The sequence below is a fragment of the Bufo bufo genome, chromosome 1, assembly GCF_905171765.1.
Source record: "Bufo bufo chromosome 1, aBufBuf1.1, whole genome shotgun sequence".
NCBI classification, from domain to species: Eukaryota; Metazoa; Chordata; class Amphibia; order Anura; family Bufonidae; genus Bufo; species Bufo bufo.
In genome coordinates, this window is record NC_053389.1 from 57175503 (window position 1) to 57188656 (window position 13154).

Genomic DNA, 13154 nt, shown 5'->3' on the forward strand with positions numbered 1-13154 from the left:
AAGAGAATTGTATGAAAAGTCTAGGTGCACCAGTAAACACTGTAACACGCTGTCATGGTGCCCGATTCTCCTCCTGCAAACATTCATCACCATCCAAAACCTCAGGATAGGTCATCAATCTGATTGGTGTGGGACAGTCTCGAGCACCTCGACGATCAGCTGTTTGAAGAGGCCGCGACACACTGGTGAGTACTGCGCCCTCTCTCTAGGCCAGTGATGTCACGTTCATCATTTACATGGCCTCGGTGCTGCTTAGACCCATTCAAGTGGACCTGGGCTGCAATACCAAGCACAGCCACTATATAAGATACGGCACTGTGCTTGGTATGCTGTGAGGAGGCCGCAGCACTTGCTGGAGCACTGCATCCCTTTCAAACTGCGGAATGGTGGGGGTGCCTGGAATTAGACCCCTACTAATCATATATTGATAACGTGTCCTGAGGATAGTCCATCCTCTTTTGATAACTACTTTTAATATAAATCATATTATTAGCAATCAGACATTTCTTAATGGACAGATACAGGTAAAGAAAACCATGTGCTGTCTGCATCCGTAATGTCTGTTCCACAGCCCTGCAAAAAAACGATAGAACATATCCTCTTCTTGTCCGTTTTGCGGACAAGAATAGGCATTGTTTCAAGGGGTTCGCAAAAAAAACCCCAAACAGATGCAACACGAACGTCACACGGACATCATCCGTATTTTTTGCTCCTAATTTTTCTTTTCCTTGTCTTTCCAGTGGTTTAGACAGCGCATCTTGTTTCCAGGTGGTCTCTCTGCTGAACTCTCTGGCTCAAGGCGGCCGCACCATCATCTGCACCATACACCAACCGAGCGCAAAACTTTTCGAAATGTTTGACAAGGTCTGTGTCCACGAATTAGTATTTTATTCTATCGTTTATAGTCCTGTCGCCTATTTTGTATGACAGGCATTGCGCTCTTTTCTCCGTTTTCAGCTTTATATTCTCAGTCAGGGGCAGTGCATATATCGAGGGTCTGTCACCCACCTCATCCCATATCTGAAGAGCCTAGGACTACACTGTCCGACCTACCACAATCCCGCAGACTTCAGTAAGTCACACGTACATCCAGGGGTGCATCACCAATGAGGCCAGGTGAGGCGATCGCCTCAGGAAGCACCAGGTAGGGGCAAAAGGGGGGCAGCGGAAGGGCCATGGGCAAGGAGTGCTTTAATTGTGGCAAAGGGGTTAGGTTAAGAAATTGGCATTGGGGGCGCAGTTTCAGTTTTCGCCTCAGGCAGCAGAAAGGTTAGGTGCACCCCTGCGTGCATCCATCCTTAGATTTTATTTGTTTCTTGCAGTTTTTTTGCTGCGACCTGTATCTCTCTTTTCTTCCTGCCTACCTAGTTATTGAAATAGCATCAGGGGAGTATGGAGACCTGAACCCCTTATTATTCCGGGCGGTGGAAGACGGACTGTGCCCCATTAGTAGGGAAAAAAGCAAGTCGACCATCAGAGAACTAGAGCTCTGCCCCCTGGTAAGTACTCATTAACGGCGAAGGTTCCTTCTTTACTATGAAACATAGTCTACGGCTAGGATCAGCAACCTCCGGCACTACAACTCCCAGAATCCTCCTTTCACTTATATGGGAGTTACAAGAACAGCCGAGTAACTCTGCATGTTGGGAGTTGTAGTTTCAAAGCTGATGGCATGTTGGAGGTTGCTGATCCTTGGTCTAGAACAATAGAGAAGCAAAGGAAAGGCAGCACACCACGTTCTTGTATCCTGTATAGTCTGGTAAAAAAAAAAGTATACTTATTTTTTACAATGTTAAAAAAACATATACAGTACAGACCAAAAGTTTGGACACACCTTCTCATTCAAAGAGTTTTCTTTATTTTCATGACTATGAAAATTGTAGATTCACACTGAAGGCATCAAAACTATGAATTAACACATGTGGAATTATATACATAACAAATAAGTGTGAAACAACTGAAAATATGTCATATTCTAGGTTCTTCAAAGTAGCCACCTTTTGCTTTGATTACTGCTTTGCACACTCTTGGCATTCTCTTGATGAGCTTCAAGAGGTAGTCCCCTGAAATGGTTTTCACTTCACAGGTGTGCCCTGTCAGGTTTAATAAGTGGGATTTCTTGCCTTATAAATGGGGTTGGGACCATCAGTTGCATTGAGGAGAAGTCAGGTGGATTGTGTATAGTCCTACTGAATAGACTGTTAGAATTGGTATTATGGCAAGAAAAAAGCAGCTAAGTAAAGAAAAACGAGTGGCCATCATTACTTTAGGAAATGAAGGTCAGTCAGTCAGCCGAAAAATTGGTGATGGGGTGCTGCGCCAGATGACCTGGCCTCCACAGTCACCGGACCTGAACCTAATCGAGATGGTTTGGGGTGAGCTGGACCGCAGAGTGAAGGCAAAAAGGCCAACAAGTGCTAAGCATCTCTGGGAACTCCTTCAAGACTGTTGGAAGACCATTTCAGGGGACTACCTCTTGAAGCTCATCAAGAGAATGCCAAGAGTGTGCAAAGCAGTAATCAAAGCAAAAGGTGGCTACTTTGAAGAACCTAGAATATGACATATTTTCAGTTGTTTCACACTTGTTTGTTATGTATATAATTCCACATGTGTTAATTCATAGTTTTGATGCCTTCATAGTCATGAAAATAAAGAAAACTCTTTGAATGAGAAGGTGTGTCCAAACTTTTGGTCTGTACTGTACATACGTTTTTTGTATACGTTCAAAGTTTGGGGAAAACGTGATGTCAACCCAGCCTTACTCAGCACCTATAATAAATTTTTTTATTACATGCAATTACAAAAGTATTTAAGATCCAGTAGCTGTAGAATATTATTTGTGGGACAACCCCTTTAAAGGGGTTGTCCAGGATTTTGATGTTGGTGGCTAGGATAGGTAATTAGTATCAGATCGGCGAGGTCCAACACCTGGCACTCCCACCGATCAGCTGTCTGAGAGTAGCTCCGATGCTGGGAGTTGGCACTGGAACTTCACAGCTCTGTACATCTTATGGTGGATGGAGCTGGTAACTCCAGCATTGCATTGATAAGCGTATGTACATATCTTTCAGCTGCACAGACAGTACTAACATATTCATAAAGGGGTTTTGTAGGACCCAGCGAGCCCCCAAAACTCATCCTAAAAGGGGTTTTCCAGTTTGCATCAACATCCTTTAAAAAATCATTTATGAATGTCGCTGTAAATTTGCTCCTATCTCCCGTTCTGGGCTGTGGTCACATGACACTGTCCACGCAGCTCTGTTTTATTTCCTGTGATGTTATGTCCATGGGCGGGGCAGTAATAGAGGAGTGGGAGGAGCTATAAACTAGCTGGGTGTTGTGAGAGGCAGTGATAGGGGAGTGACAAATAAACAAATACACCCAATCCCAACTAAATAAACAAACTAACATTCTATCTTCAACAAAATTGCAGTCCTGAATCAATGTTCACTAATTGCGCTGCGGTCTTTGTTGTGAGGTCGGCACCTTCCACAATTAACTGAAAACCAAACAAAAAGAGAAATCCGCGCTGCTCAGAATCGGTGTAAGTTCACATTAGGAGTAAATAAGGAGTGTCTTTGTGATGTTATTCCTCAGTATCCTGCGTGGATTATCACAAAAGTCGATGCTCTAATCTCCTAGAGAACAGAAGAAATGGCCCGACATAGTAAAGTACTAAGTTTAAATACAAGGATTTATTCTACTCACAAGATCCATAAAACAACAATCATATAAAATGTGCACGTCCACTCATCAAACGCCCGATCCGGGTTTCGCCTCCGCTTCGTCAGGGGCACCTGTGGATTCCTCTAGATTGCTTCTTTTTCAAGGTAATGTGGGCGTTACCACAACCTCGATTCACATGATTATTGTGACGGTCACGTACACTACACACAGGGGGGAGGATAGTGACTACTGTGCTCCACCCTCACCCCTGGCCCTGCCTTCTTGCCTTGCAAGTCCTAATGACAGGGAACAACTAGACGGCAGTCCCTAACTTAGGATACGTGCTGGGAAGACATACATGACAAATAACGGAATGTTAATGGACCGGGTCAGAACCAAGAGAGCTACGCAGTACAAAGGGTTAAGCAAAGAATGGTCAGGAGAAGCCGGGGTCAAATACCAGGAGAGTAGAGAAGTACCAGAGGAGTCCGCAAAGAGTAGTCAGGTGGGAGCCGAGGTCACAATACCAGGAGGGATGCGCAGTACAGGAGGATCAGGCAAAGGATCATCAGGGAACAGGATCAGGTGAGTAATCAGTAGTCCAACAAATAGCCAGGAACCTAGAATTAACAGGCAACCTGTGGCCAGCAGGCTGCCTGTATTTATAGTGGGGTCTGAAGGTCATGTGACGTGGCCAGCATCACATGACCGACAGACAGACAAGTCGAGCACCGAGTGATCAGCTTGGCGCTCAAGGCAAACCTAGGAGCAGGGAGCCTCCCAGCTAGCAAAGCCGCCCTGGGAACGAGGCCAAACACAGATCCTCGCTCCCGAAGCTAAGCAGCAGGTCTGCAGCTGATGGGAGACCGAGTGCGCCTTTGGCGCCCCGTGACAATTATAACATAACAACATTCCCCATATCAGTTACAAAATTCCAATACAATCATATTCACATACATAAAAAACAAATACTGCATTTAGAAACCGTTTTTCTGACATAACTTTAAAATCCATAAAAATTCCCTCTGTCTCCTCCTCTTTTAGTCATGTGGTTGATTACACCCATTCATCTTCTGCTCCATTATTCTCTCCTACACTACAAAGATTTTACCTACACCCCCCCCCCACCGTCATCTAAGCTCCACTTATCGTTCACCACACCAGCGTCAATATGGACTTTAGTTTTTACATTTTTCTACACTTGTCCAAATATGCATAACCCCACATAAAATATACATAACCCCATTTGATATCTATCTTGCAAGTGAGAACATTTCACACCAACTTTCCCATATTATTGCCAAAGGTTTATATTTACAGTCAGATTCACAATTCTTGAATGTGCTGCATATCAATGGCAAACCCATATTTTATTTATCTATTATACATTCCTTTATGTCAAATTCAACATTTAAACCATCAGGGTACAAAGTTCCCAATTTATAGATCCATTCTACAGGTGAAACTCGAAAAATCTGAATATCGTGCAAAGTTCATTTATTTCAGTAATGCAACTTAAAAGGTGAAACTAATATATGAGATAGACTCATTACATGCAAAGCGAGATATTTCAAGCCTTTATTTGTAATATTTTATAATATGGATGATTATGGCTTACAGCTTATGAAACCCCAAAGTAACAATTTTGAGGTCCCCTTTGCTCAGGGGGTATGGATTAATTAGCTGACTACAGTGTGACACTTTGAGCCTAGAATATTGAACCTTTTCACAATATTCTAATTTTAAGCTGCATTACTGAAATAAATGGACTTTTGCACGATATTCTAATTTTTCGAGTTTCACCTGTATTTCTTTTCGATTTATTCTATTCAATGGACTTCCCCCCTCCCCCTCCAGTTATTATGGACCTGTTCGAGTCCAATAAACCTCAAACCTTCTGGGTTTTTGTTAAGTATTTTTTTTAAATGTGCAGAGACACTGTGTATCTAATCCTTTTTTTATATTTCGTATATGTTCTTGAAGTCTGACTTTTAGTTTCCTAGTAGTCCGTCCTACATACTGGAGGCCACATGGACACTCCAGCATGTAGACAACACTCCTATGTTCACACAAAAGTTCTCCCATTATTTTAGGAGTGGTACCGTTGCTCCTTTTCTGCACTGTTTATTTTCTTTCAGACGATTCTTACACGATAAGCATAAACCGCACCATGTGAAACGATGTTTATTAGTTTTACCAGATTGCGTGAATATAAAACTATGTACAAGTTTATTCTTTAGATTAGGTGCTTTTTTGAAAATAACTGTAGGATTTTTGGGGATAATATCTCCTAATATGGGGTAATTTTTAAGGACAGACCAATTCTTTCTCTCATAGCTTCCTTTACTTGCCGTGCATTATTGTTGAATTGTGTAATAAAACTCAAGTCTTTTTCTTCCTTCTTCCTTCTATTGATTTGCAAATTAACGCTTTCCTCAACCACCTTCTGTGAAACTCTCTCTAGTTCTTCCTTCTTATAGCCTTTTTCCAAAAAACATTTTTTTTTTATCATGCTACTCTGCTCCTCATAGTCATGCAAATGAGTGCAGTTTCTATATACTCTCTTAAACTGTCCCTTAGAGATATTCTTAATCCAGGGTTTGTAATGACAACTGGTCGTGGAAATATATGCATTTGTATCTGTAGGTTTAAAATATGTTTTTGTTTTTAATCTACCTTCATCAGCAAAAATGGTAAAGTCCAAAAAATCAACACACTTGTGGCTCACATTTTCTGTAAACCGCAAGTTCCATTCGTTCGTATTGATATAACACAAAAATTCTTCTAATCCCTCACAATCTCCTTTCCCTATCAGAAGGCAATCGTCAATATATCTTTTCCACATAATCAATTCTCCTTTTCTATCTTTCTTACCCAACCTTGGTTTTATAAATTCCTCTTCCCATGAACCAATAAATAGGTTGGCGAAACTGGGGGCGAATTTCGCCCCCATCGCTGTCCCGGTGCACTGCAAGCACCAGCCACCATCAAACCAAAAAAAAATTGTGACATAAACAAAATTCAAAACATTCTAATATAAATGTCTCCTGTTCAATTGTCATTTCTTGATCTTTATCAAGACAGTCTTTAATAGCATTCAGACCCTTGTATTTGGGGATAACAGTATACAGAGATCTACAGTGGCCAGTATCATACCTTCTGTATATTGGCACAAACTCTTTATAAGTTTTAACACATCTCCTGTATCTTTAAGATAAGAAGGGGTTTTGCTCACATATTTTTGCAGTAAAAAAAATCAACATATTCAGTTAGCCGGCTAGTCAGGGAATTGATCCCAGATACAATAGGCCAAGGGGGGGAGGGATCCATGACATTTTTATGAACTTTGGGCAGATAGTAGATCACTGGCATAACTGAGTATTTAATCTGAATAAATTCAAACTCTTTTACATTCAAAATACCCATTTCCTTACCCTTCATCAATAATATATCCATTTGTAGGGTAGGATCCTTCCTCAATCTCTTATACGTGGTTTCATCCTGCAGTAGTTTATACATGACTTCCTCTTATCTTGTTTTATCGAGGATCACAATATGTTCATTTTCCTTTAGATTTCCATTTATATATCTTATTATGTCGATAATCTTCTGATATTTTAATATATTTCCTATGTTTTTTTGTTTTTACATCAATTTCTGTCTTTGCCACATTTTTTTGACATAATTTAGATAATTCCACATAGTCATCTACGGTAATTTATTAAACTGTTCTAGCTTCTCTTGAATCTCATCTATCGCTTTGTTAATACATTTCAATTTATCTTTTCTTCTATTAATAATAAAACGCATAACATTAAAGCCACACTGATTCATTAATTTCTCCCATTCTTCCAAATCATGAGCATCCTCTGAACTCAGAGGTAATTGCCATATTAAGCCTTCCGGAATTTTTTCCTCAGTTAAATATCTCTCCAATGTGATCACATCTCAAGTGGTTTTCACCTCCTTAGGCCTCATGCACACGACCGTTGTGTGCACCCGTGGCCGTTGTGCCGTTTTCCGTTTTTTTTCGCGGACCCATTGACTTTCAATGGGTCCGTGGAAAAATCGGAAAATGCACCGTTTGGCAGCCGCATCCGTGAGCCGTGTTTCCTGGCCGTGAAAAAAATATGACCTGTCCTATTTTTTTCACGGCCAACGGTTCACGGACCCATTCAAGTCAATGGGTCCGTGAAAGAACACGGATGCACACAAGATTGGCATCCGTGTCCGTGATCCGTGGCCGTAGGTTAGTTTTTATACAGACGGATCCGAAGATCCGTCTGCATAAAAGCTTTTTCAAAGCTGAGTTTTCACTTCGTGAAAACTCAGAACCGACAGTATATTCTAACACAGAAGCGTTCCCATGGTGATGGGGACGCTTCTAGTTAGAATACACTACAAACTGTGTAAAAGACTGCCCCCTGCTGCCTGGCAGCACCCGATCTCTTACAGGGGGCCGTGATCAGCACAATTAACCCCTTCAGGTGCGGCACCTGAAAGGGTTAATTGTACTATCATATCCCCCTGTAAAAGATCAGGGCTGCCAGGCAGCTGGGGGCAGACCTCCCCCCCCTCCCCAGTTTGAATATCATTGATGGCCAGTGCGGCCTCCCCCCCCCCCCCTCTATTGTAATAATTCGTTGGTGGCACAGTGTGCGCCCCCCATCGGCCCCCCCTCCCTCTATAGCATTAGCAACATTGGTGGCCAGTGTGCGGCCTCCCATCTCCCCCCCCCCCCCATCATTGGTGGCAGCGGAGTTCCGATCGGAGTCCCAGTTTAATCGCTGGGGCTCCGATCGGTAACCATGGCAACCGGGACGCTACTACAGTCCTGGTTGCCATGGTTACTTAGCAATAGTACAATAGTAGAAGATTCATACTTACCTGCTGCTGGCTGCTGCTGCGATGTTCGTGTCCGGCCGGGAGCTCCACCTACTGGTAAGTGACAGGGTCTGTGCGGCGCATTGCTAAATGAACTGTCACTTACCAGTAGGAGGAGCTCCCGGCCGGACACGAACATCGAGCTCACAGGTAAGTATGAATCTTTAACTATTGTACTATTGCTAGTAACCCGCTGCCACCAATGATCGGGGGGGGGGGGGGGGGGGAGATGGGAGGCCGCACACTGGCCACCAATGTTGTTAATGCTATAGAGGGAGGGGGGGCCGATGGGGGGCGCACACTGTGCCACCAACGATTTATTACAATAGAGGGAGGAAGGGGGGGGGGCGGGGGGGCGCACACTGTGCCACCAACGATTTATTACAATAGAGGGAGGAAGGGGGGGGGGGGGCCGCACTGGCCACCAATGATATTCAAACTGGGGATGGGGGGGTCTGCCCCCTGCTGCCAGGCAGCCCTGATCTCTTACAGGGGGATATGATAGTACAATTAACCCCTTCAGGTGCGGCACTTGAGGGGTTAATTGTGCTGATCACGGCCCCCTGTAAGAGATCGGATGCTGCTAGGCAGCAGGGGGCAGTCATGTACACAGTTTGTAGTATATTCTAACTAGAAGCGTCCCCATCACCATGGGAACGCCTCTGTGTTAGAATATACTGTCGGAAATGAGGTTTCACGATCAAACTCATATCCGACAGTATATTCTAACATAGAGGCGTTCCCATGGTGATGGGGACGCTTCAAGTTAAAATATACCATCGGATTGGAGAAAACTCCCATCCTATGGTATATTAACTCCTGACTTTACATTGAAAGTCAATGGGGACGGATCCGTTTGAAATGGCACCATATTGTGTCAACGTCAAACGGATCCGTCCCCATTGACTTGCATTGTAATTCAGGACGGATCCGTTTGGCTCCGCACGGCCAGGCGGACACCAAAACGACTTTTTTTTCATGTCCGTGGATCCTCCAAAAATCAAGGAAGACCCACGGACTAAAAAACGGTCACGGATCACGGACCTACGGACCCTGTTTTTGCGGACCGTGAAAAAAAACGTTCGTGTGCATGAGGCCTTAATCTTATGTTTTTCTAATTCTAAAAAAAATACCCTTTAAATCATTCGGTTGTTTACTTTCTTATTCTAATGTCAATACTTCCTCCGTGTTACATTTAAAACTTGCTCTAAAATAAAAAATATCCATAGAAAACTTGATCAGAAATCCCACCAAAAACACCTTACAAATAAAATACAATGACAAATAAACAAATACACCCAATACAAACTAAATAAACAAAAAGAAAGACTGAATAATAATAATAATAATAATAATAATAAAAAAAAAGAACAAACTACCACGCAATCTGCAACAAAATTGCAGTCCCGAATCAATGTTCACTAATTGCGCTGCGGTCTTTGTTGTGAGGTGGGCACCTTCCACAATAAACCATTGATATGCAACACATTCAAGAATTGTGAATCTGTGACTGTAAATATAACCCTTTGGCAACAATATGGGAAAGTTGGTGTGAAATTTTCTCACTTGCAAGATAGATATCAAAATGTGGGTTATTTTACGCAATGAAAAAAGAAAATGTATATTTTATGTGGGGTTATGCATATTAGGATATCTATTAGAAGGGGATAAGTGTAGTAAAATGTAAAAACTAAAGTGCATATTGACGCTGGTGTGGTGAACGATAAGTGGAGCTGAGATGACGGTGGGTAAAATCTTTGTGGTGTAGGAGAGAATAATGGAGTAGAAGATGAATGGGTGTAATCAACCACATGACTAAAAGAGGAGGAGACAGGTATTTTCATGGATTTTAAAGATATGTCAGAAAAACTGTTTTTAAATGCAGTATTTGATTTTTATGTATGTGAATATGATTGTATTGGAATTTTGTAAATGATATGGGGAATGTTGTTATGTTATAATCATGTGAATCGAGGTTGTGGTAACGCCCACATTACCTTGAAAAAGAAGCAATCTAGATGAGTCCACAGGTGCCCCTGACGAAGCGGAGGCGAAACCCGGATCGGGCGTTCGATGAGTGGACGTGCACATTTTATATGATTGTTGTTTTATGGATCTTGTGAGTAGAATAAATCCTTGTATTTAAACTCAGTACTTCACTATGTCGGGCCATTTCTTCTGTTCTCTAGGAGATTAGAGCATCGACTTTTGTGATAATCCACGCAGGATACTGAGGAATAACATCGCAAAGACACTCCTTATTTACTCCTAATGTGAACTTACACCGATTCTGATCAGCGCGGATTTCTCTTTTTATTTAGTGATAGGGAAGTGTCTATGTAACTAGCTGGTGGGAGGAGCTATAAACTATCTGGGTGTTAGGGGCAGGGATAGGGGAGTGTCTATGTAACTAGCTGGTGGGAGGAGCTATAAACTAGCTGGGTGTTAGGGGCAGTTATAGGGGAGTGTATATGTAACTAGCTGGGTGGGAGGAGCTATGAACTAGCTGGGTGGTGTTAGGGGCAGTGATAGGGGAGTGTCTATGTAAATAGCTGGGTGGGAGGAGCTATAAAATAGCTGGGTGTTATTAGGGACGGTGCTGGAGCTGTGGCAGAGAAAGGAGAAATGCATCATGGGTTTGGTTGGATACAGGAACAGGAAGTGCTACATACAGGATGGAAACAAACCAGAGACATTGGTTTCAGGGGCGTAACTACCGTAGTGGCAGACCATGCGACTGCTATGGGGCCCTGGGCAAGAGGGGGCCCAGTTGGGATCATCTCCTCTTCTACTGGAGGTGAAAACTTGGTCACTCTCTAGAGTCTAAAAGAACAACTTTTAGCAAATAGTTCTGGCGCCATCCACGGCACCTCTCCAACATGGACTGTGGAAGTAAAGTTCTGTCCATAACCCAGGATGTGACATCAGCAGGAGCGTCATGTGAACATGTTCTTGAATGTCCAATCATCGCAACTTCGAAACGATAAGTACTGTATATTACAAATGTTCTTCTACAGTTGAGTTATGAGTAATTAACGAGGGCTTGCAAGGCCTGGGAAACCCCTTTAAAAGCCTTGACCCCATAACCTGATGACATCGCTGCTCTGCCTCCTGCTTTCAGGACGACTAGGCAGCAATATGACACAGGCCTTCACAGAGAAGATGACATGAGGTGTATTCAGCTGCATCCTCGTGCTCTAAATTGCATATGTCACTGGTGTTCTCAATAAGGAGGCGCATGGACCTGAAGTAATATAGAATTTATTGCAAGTCACTTGCTTTTAGTGAGGGGAGGATTGACGTTCCGTATAATCTCAGCCTCATCTCTTAACTGCAGCAAAATTGTTAGGAGATTGTTTCCATCTTGGGATCCACATTGATTGAGGGAAGCGCTTCCTTCCTCCCCTCCTGCAGGGCTTCCTCCTGCAGGGCTTTCTTCTTACATGTCTTCTGCAGCAGGGTGAGGAAATTAAGATATTTGACCTCCACATTTCACTCTTTACGGCCTGCGGTTCACAAATTGCGGATCTGCAAAACACGGAATCCGGCCATACATGTTCTGTATTTTGTGGATCAGCACATCCCATCCTTTGTTAGAAATGGCTATTCTTAGGACAGGCTCTATTTATTTTTATTTTTTTTATTTTTTTTTGGGGGGGGGGGGGGGGCGCGAAACGGACATATGGATGCGGAGAGCACATGATGTGCTGTTCGCATATTTTGAGGCCACATTAAAATGAATGGGTCTGCATCCGATCTGCAAAAAATGTGGATTGGATGCAGACAGAAAATACAGTCGTGTGAATGCCCCAGAGAAAAAAAAACGGGAGTCAGGAGGCCACCATGCATAAGATAGTTGTCTGGTTCTAGTGGGTTTGACTGACTTTTCTCTTATGTGTATGGGGATCTTAACCCCTCCCAACATCTGTGGGTCTTTGAAGATGGCACTCGCTCAGGAGCTGAGCAGGTGCCATAGCTGGTGGGTGACTGATCTCACTAGTCATTTGCTCTACATCCCAGCTTCACCAGTGATAGGCTGCGGCAGTCATGTAAATGATGCATATGATGTCATCACTTCAGAACCAGTGTAGGCTACTGAAGCAATGATACTGGTGTGGTGGGAAATTTAGAAGGGGAAACATGGTTATATATATTTTTTCACTTTTCACCATTTCCTGCTTTTAGGCTGCCCCATTACCGTACCCCATAAACTGTGTCAAAACATACACCAAAAACATGAAAACCACATAAAAGTGCAAATGGTCTGATTACAGTCAAATCTGAATAACATTTGTATGTAAAAAAAATAATTTCAAAGGTTTTTCCAGTGACAGATTTATAAGTGCAACAGACCCACTACAGGCCTAGTGCAGCATGCCAGGGCTCCCTAAGGATTATTTCGGGTGTGAGCATACTAGTGAATGAGGTGCCGAGGATAGTAGTACTCGCGGTTTCGTTGTCCCTTGGGGCCGGCAGTGCACTGGATGGGAAGACAGCACAAGATCTTCCGGGGCACTCTCTTTTGCAGGGAACATCAGCCAGATGTTGGTTGAGGTGCCCTTGATGGTGATGATGTTTAGGGTGCTTGTGGCTGGGCCCCTGGT

At 43.1% G+C, this 13154-nt stretch overlaps 1 protein-coding gene across 1 annotated transcript in view; it reads left to right on the forward strand.

Moving 5' to 3' along the window:
* The window catches only part of ABCG4 (ATP binding cassette subfamily G member 4), a 68421-nt gene that overhangs the window by 34811 nt on the left and 20456 nt on the right, over nucleotides 1-13154 (forward strand). Inside the window, exons 6-8 of the mRNA XM_040424926.1 lie at nucleotides 741-864; nucleotides 958-1072; nucleotides 1369-1499. Of these exons, the coding sequence (XP_040280860.1) occupies nucleotides 741-864; nucleotides 958-1072; nucleotides 1369-1499 (370 nt within the window). The remainder of the gene's footprint in view (nucleotides 1-740; nucleotides 865-957; nucleotides 1073-1368; nucleotides 1500-13154) is intronic.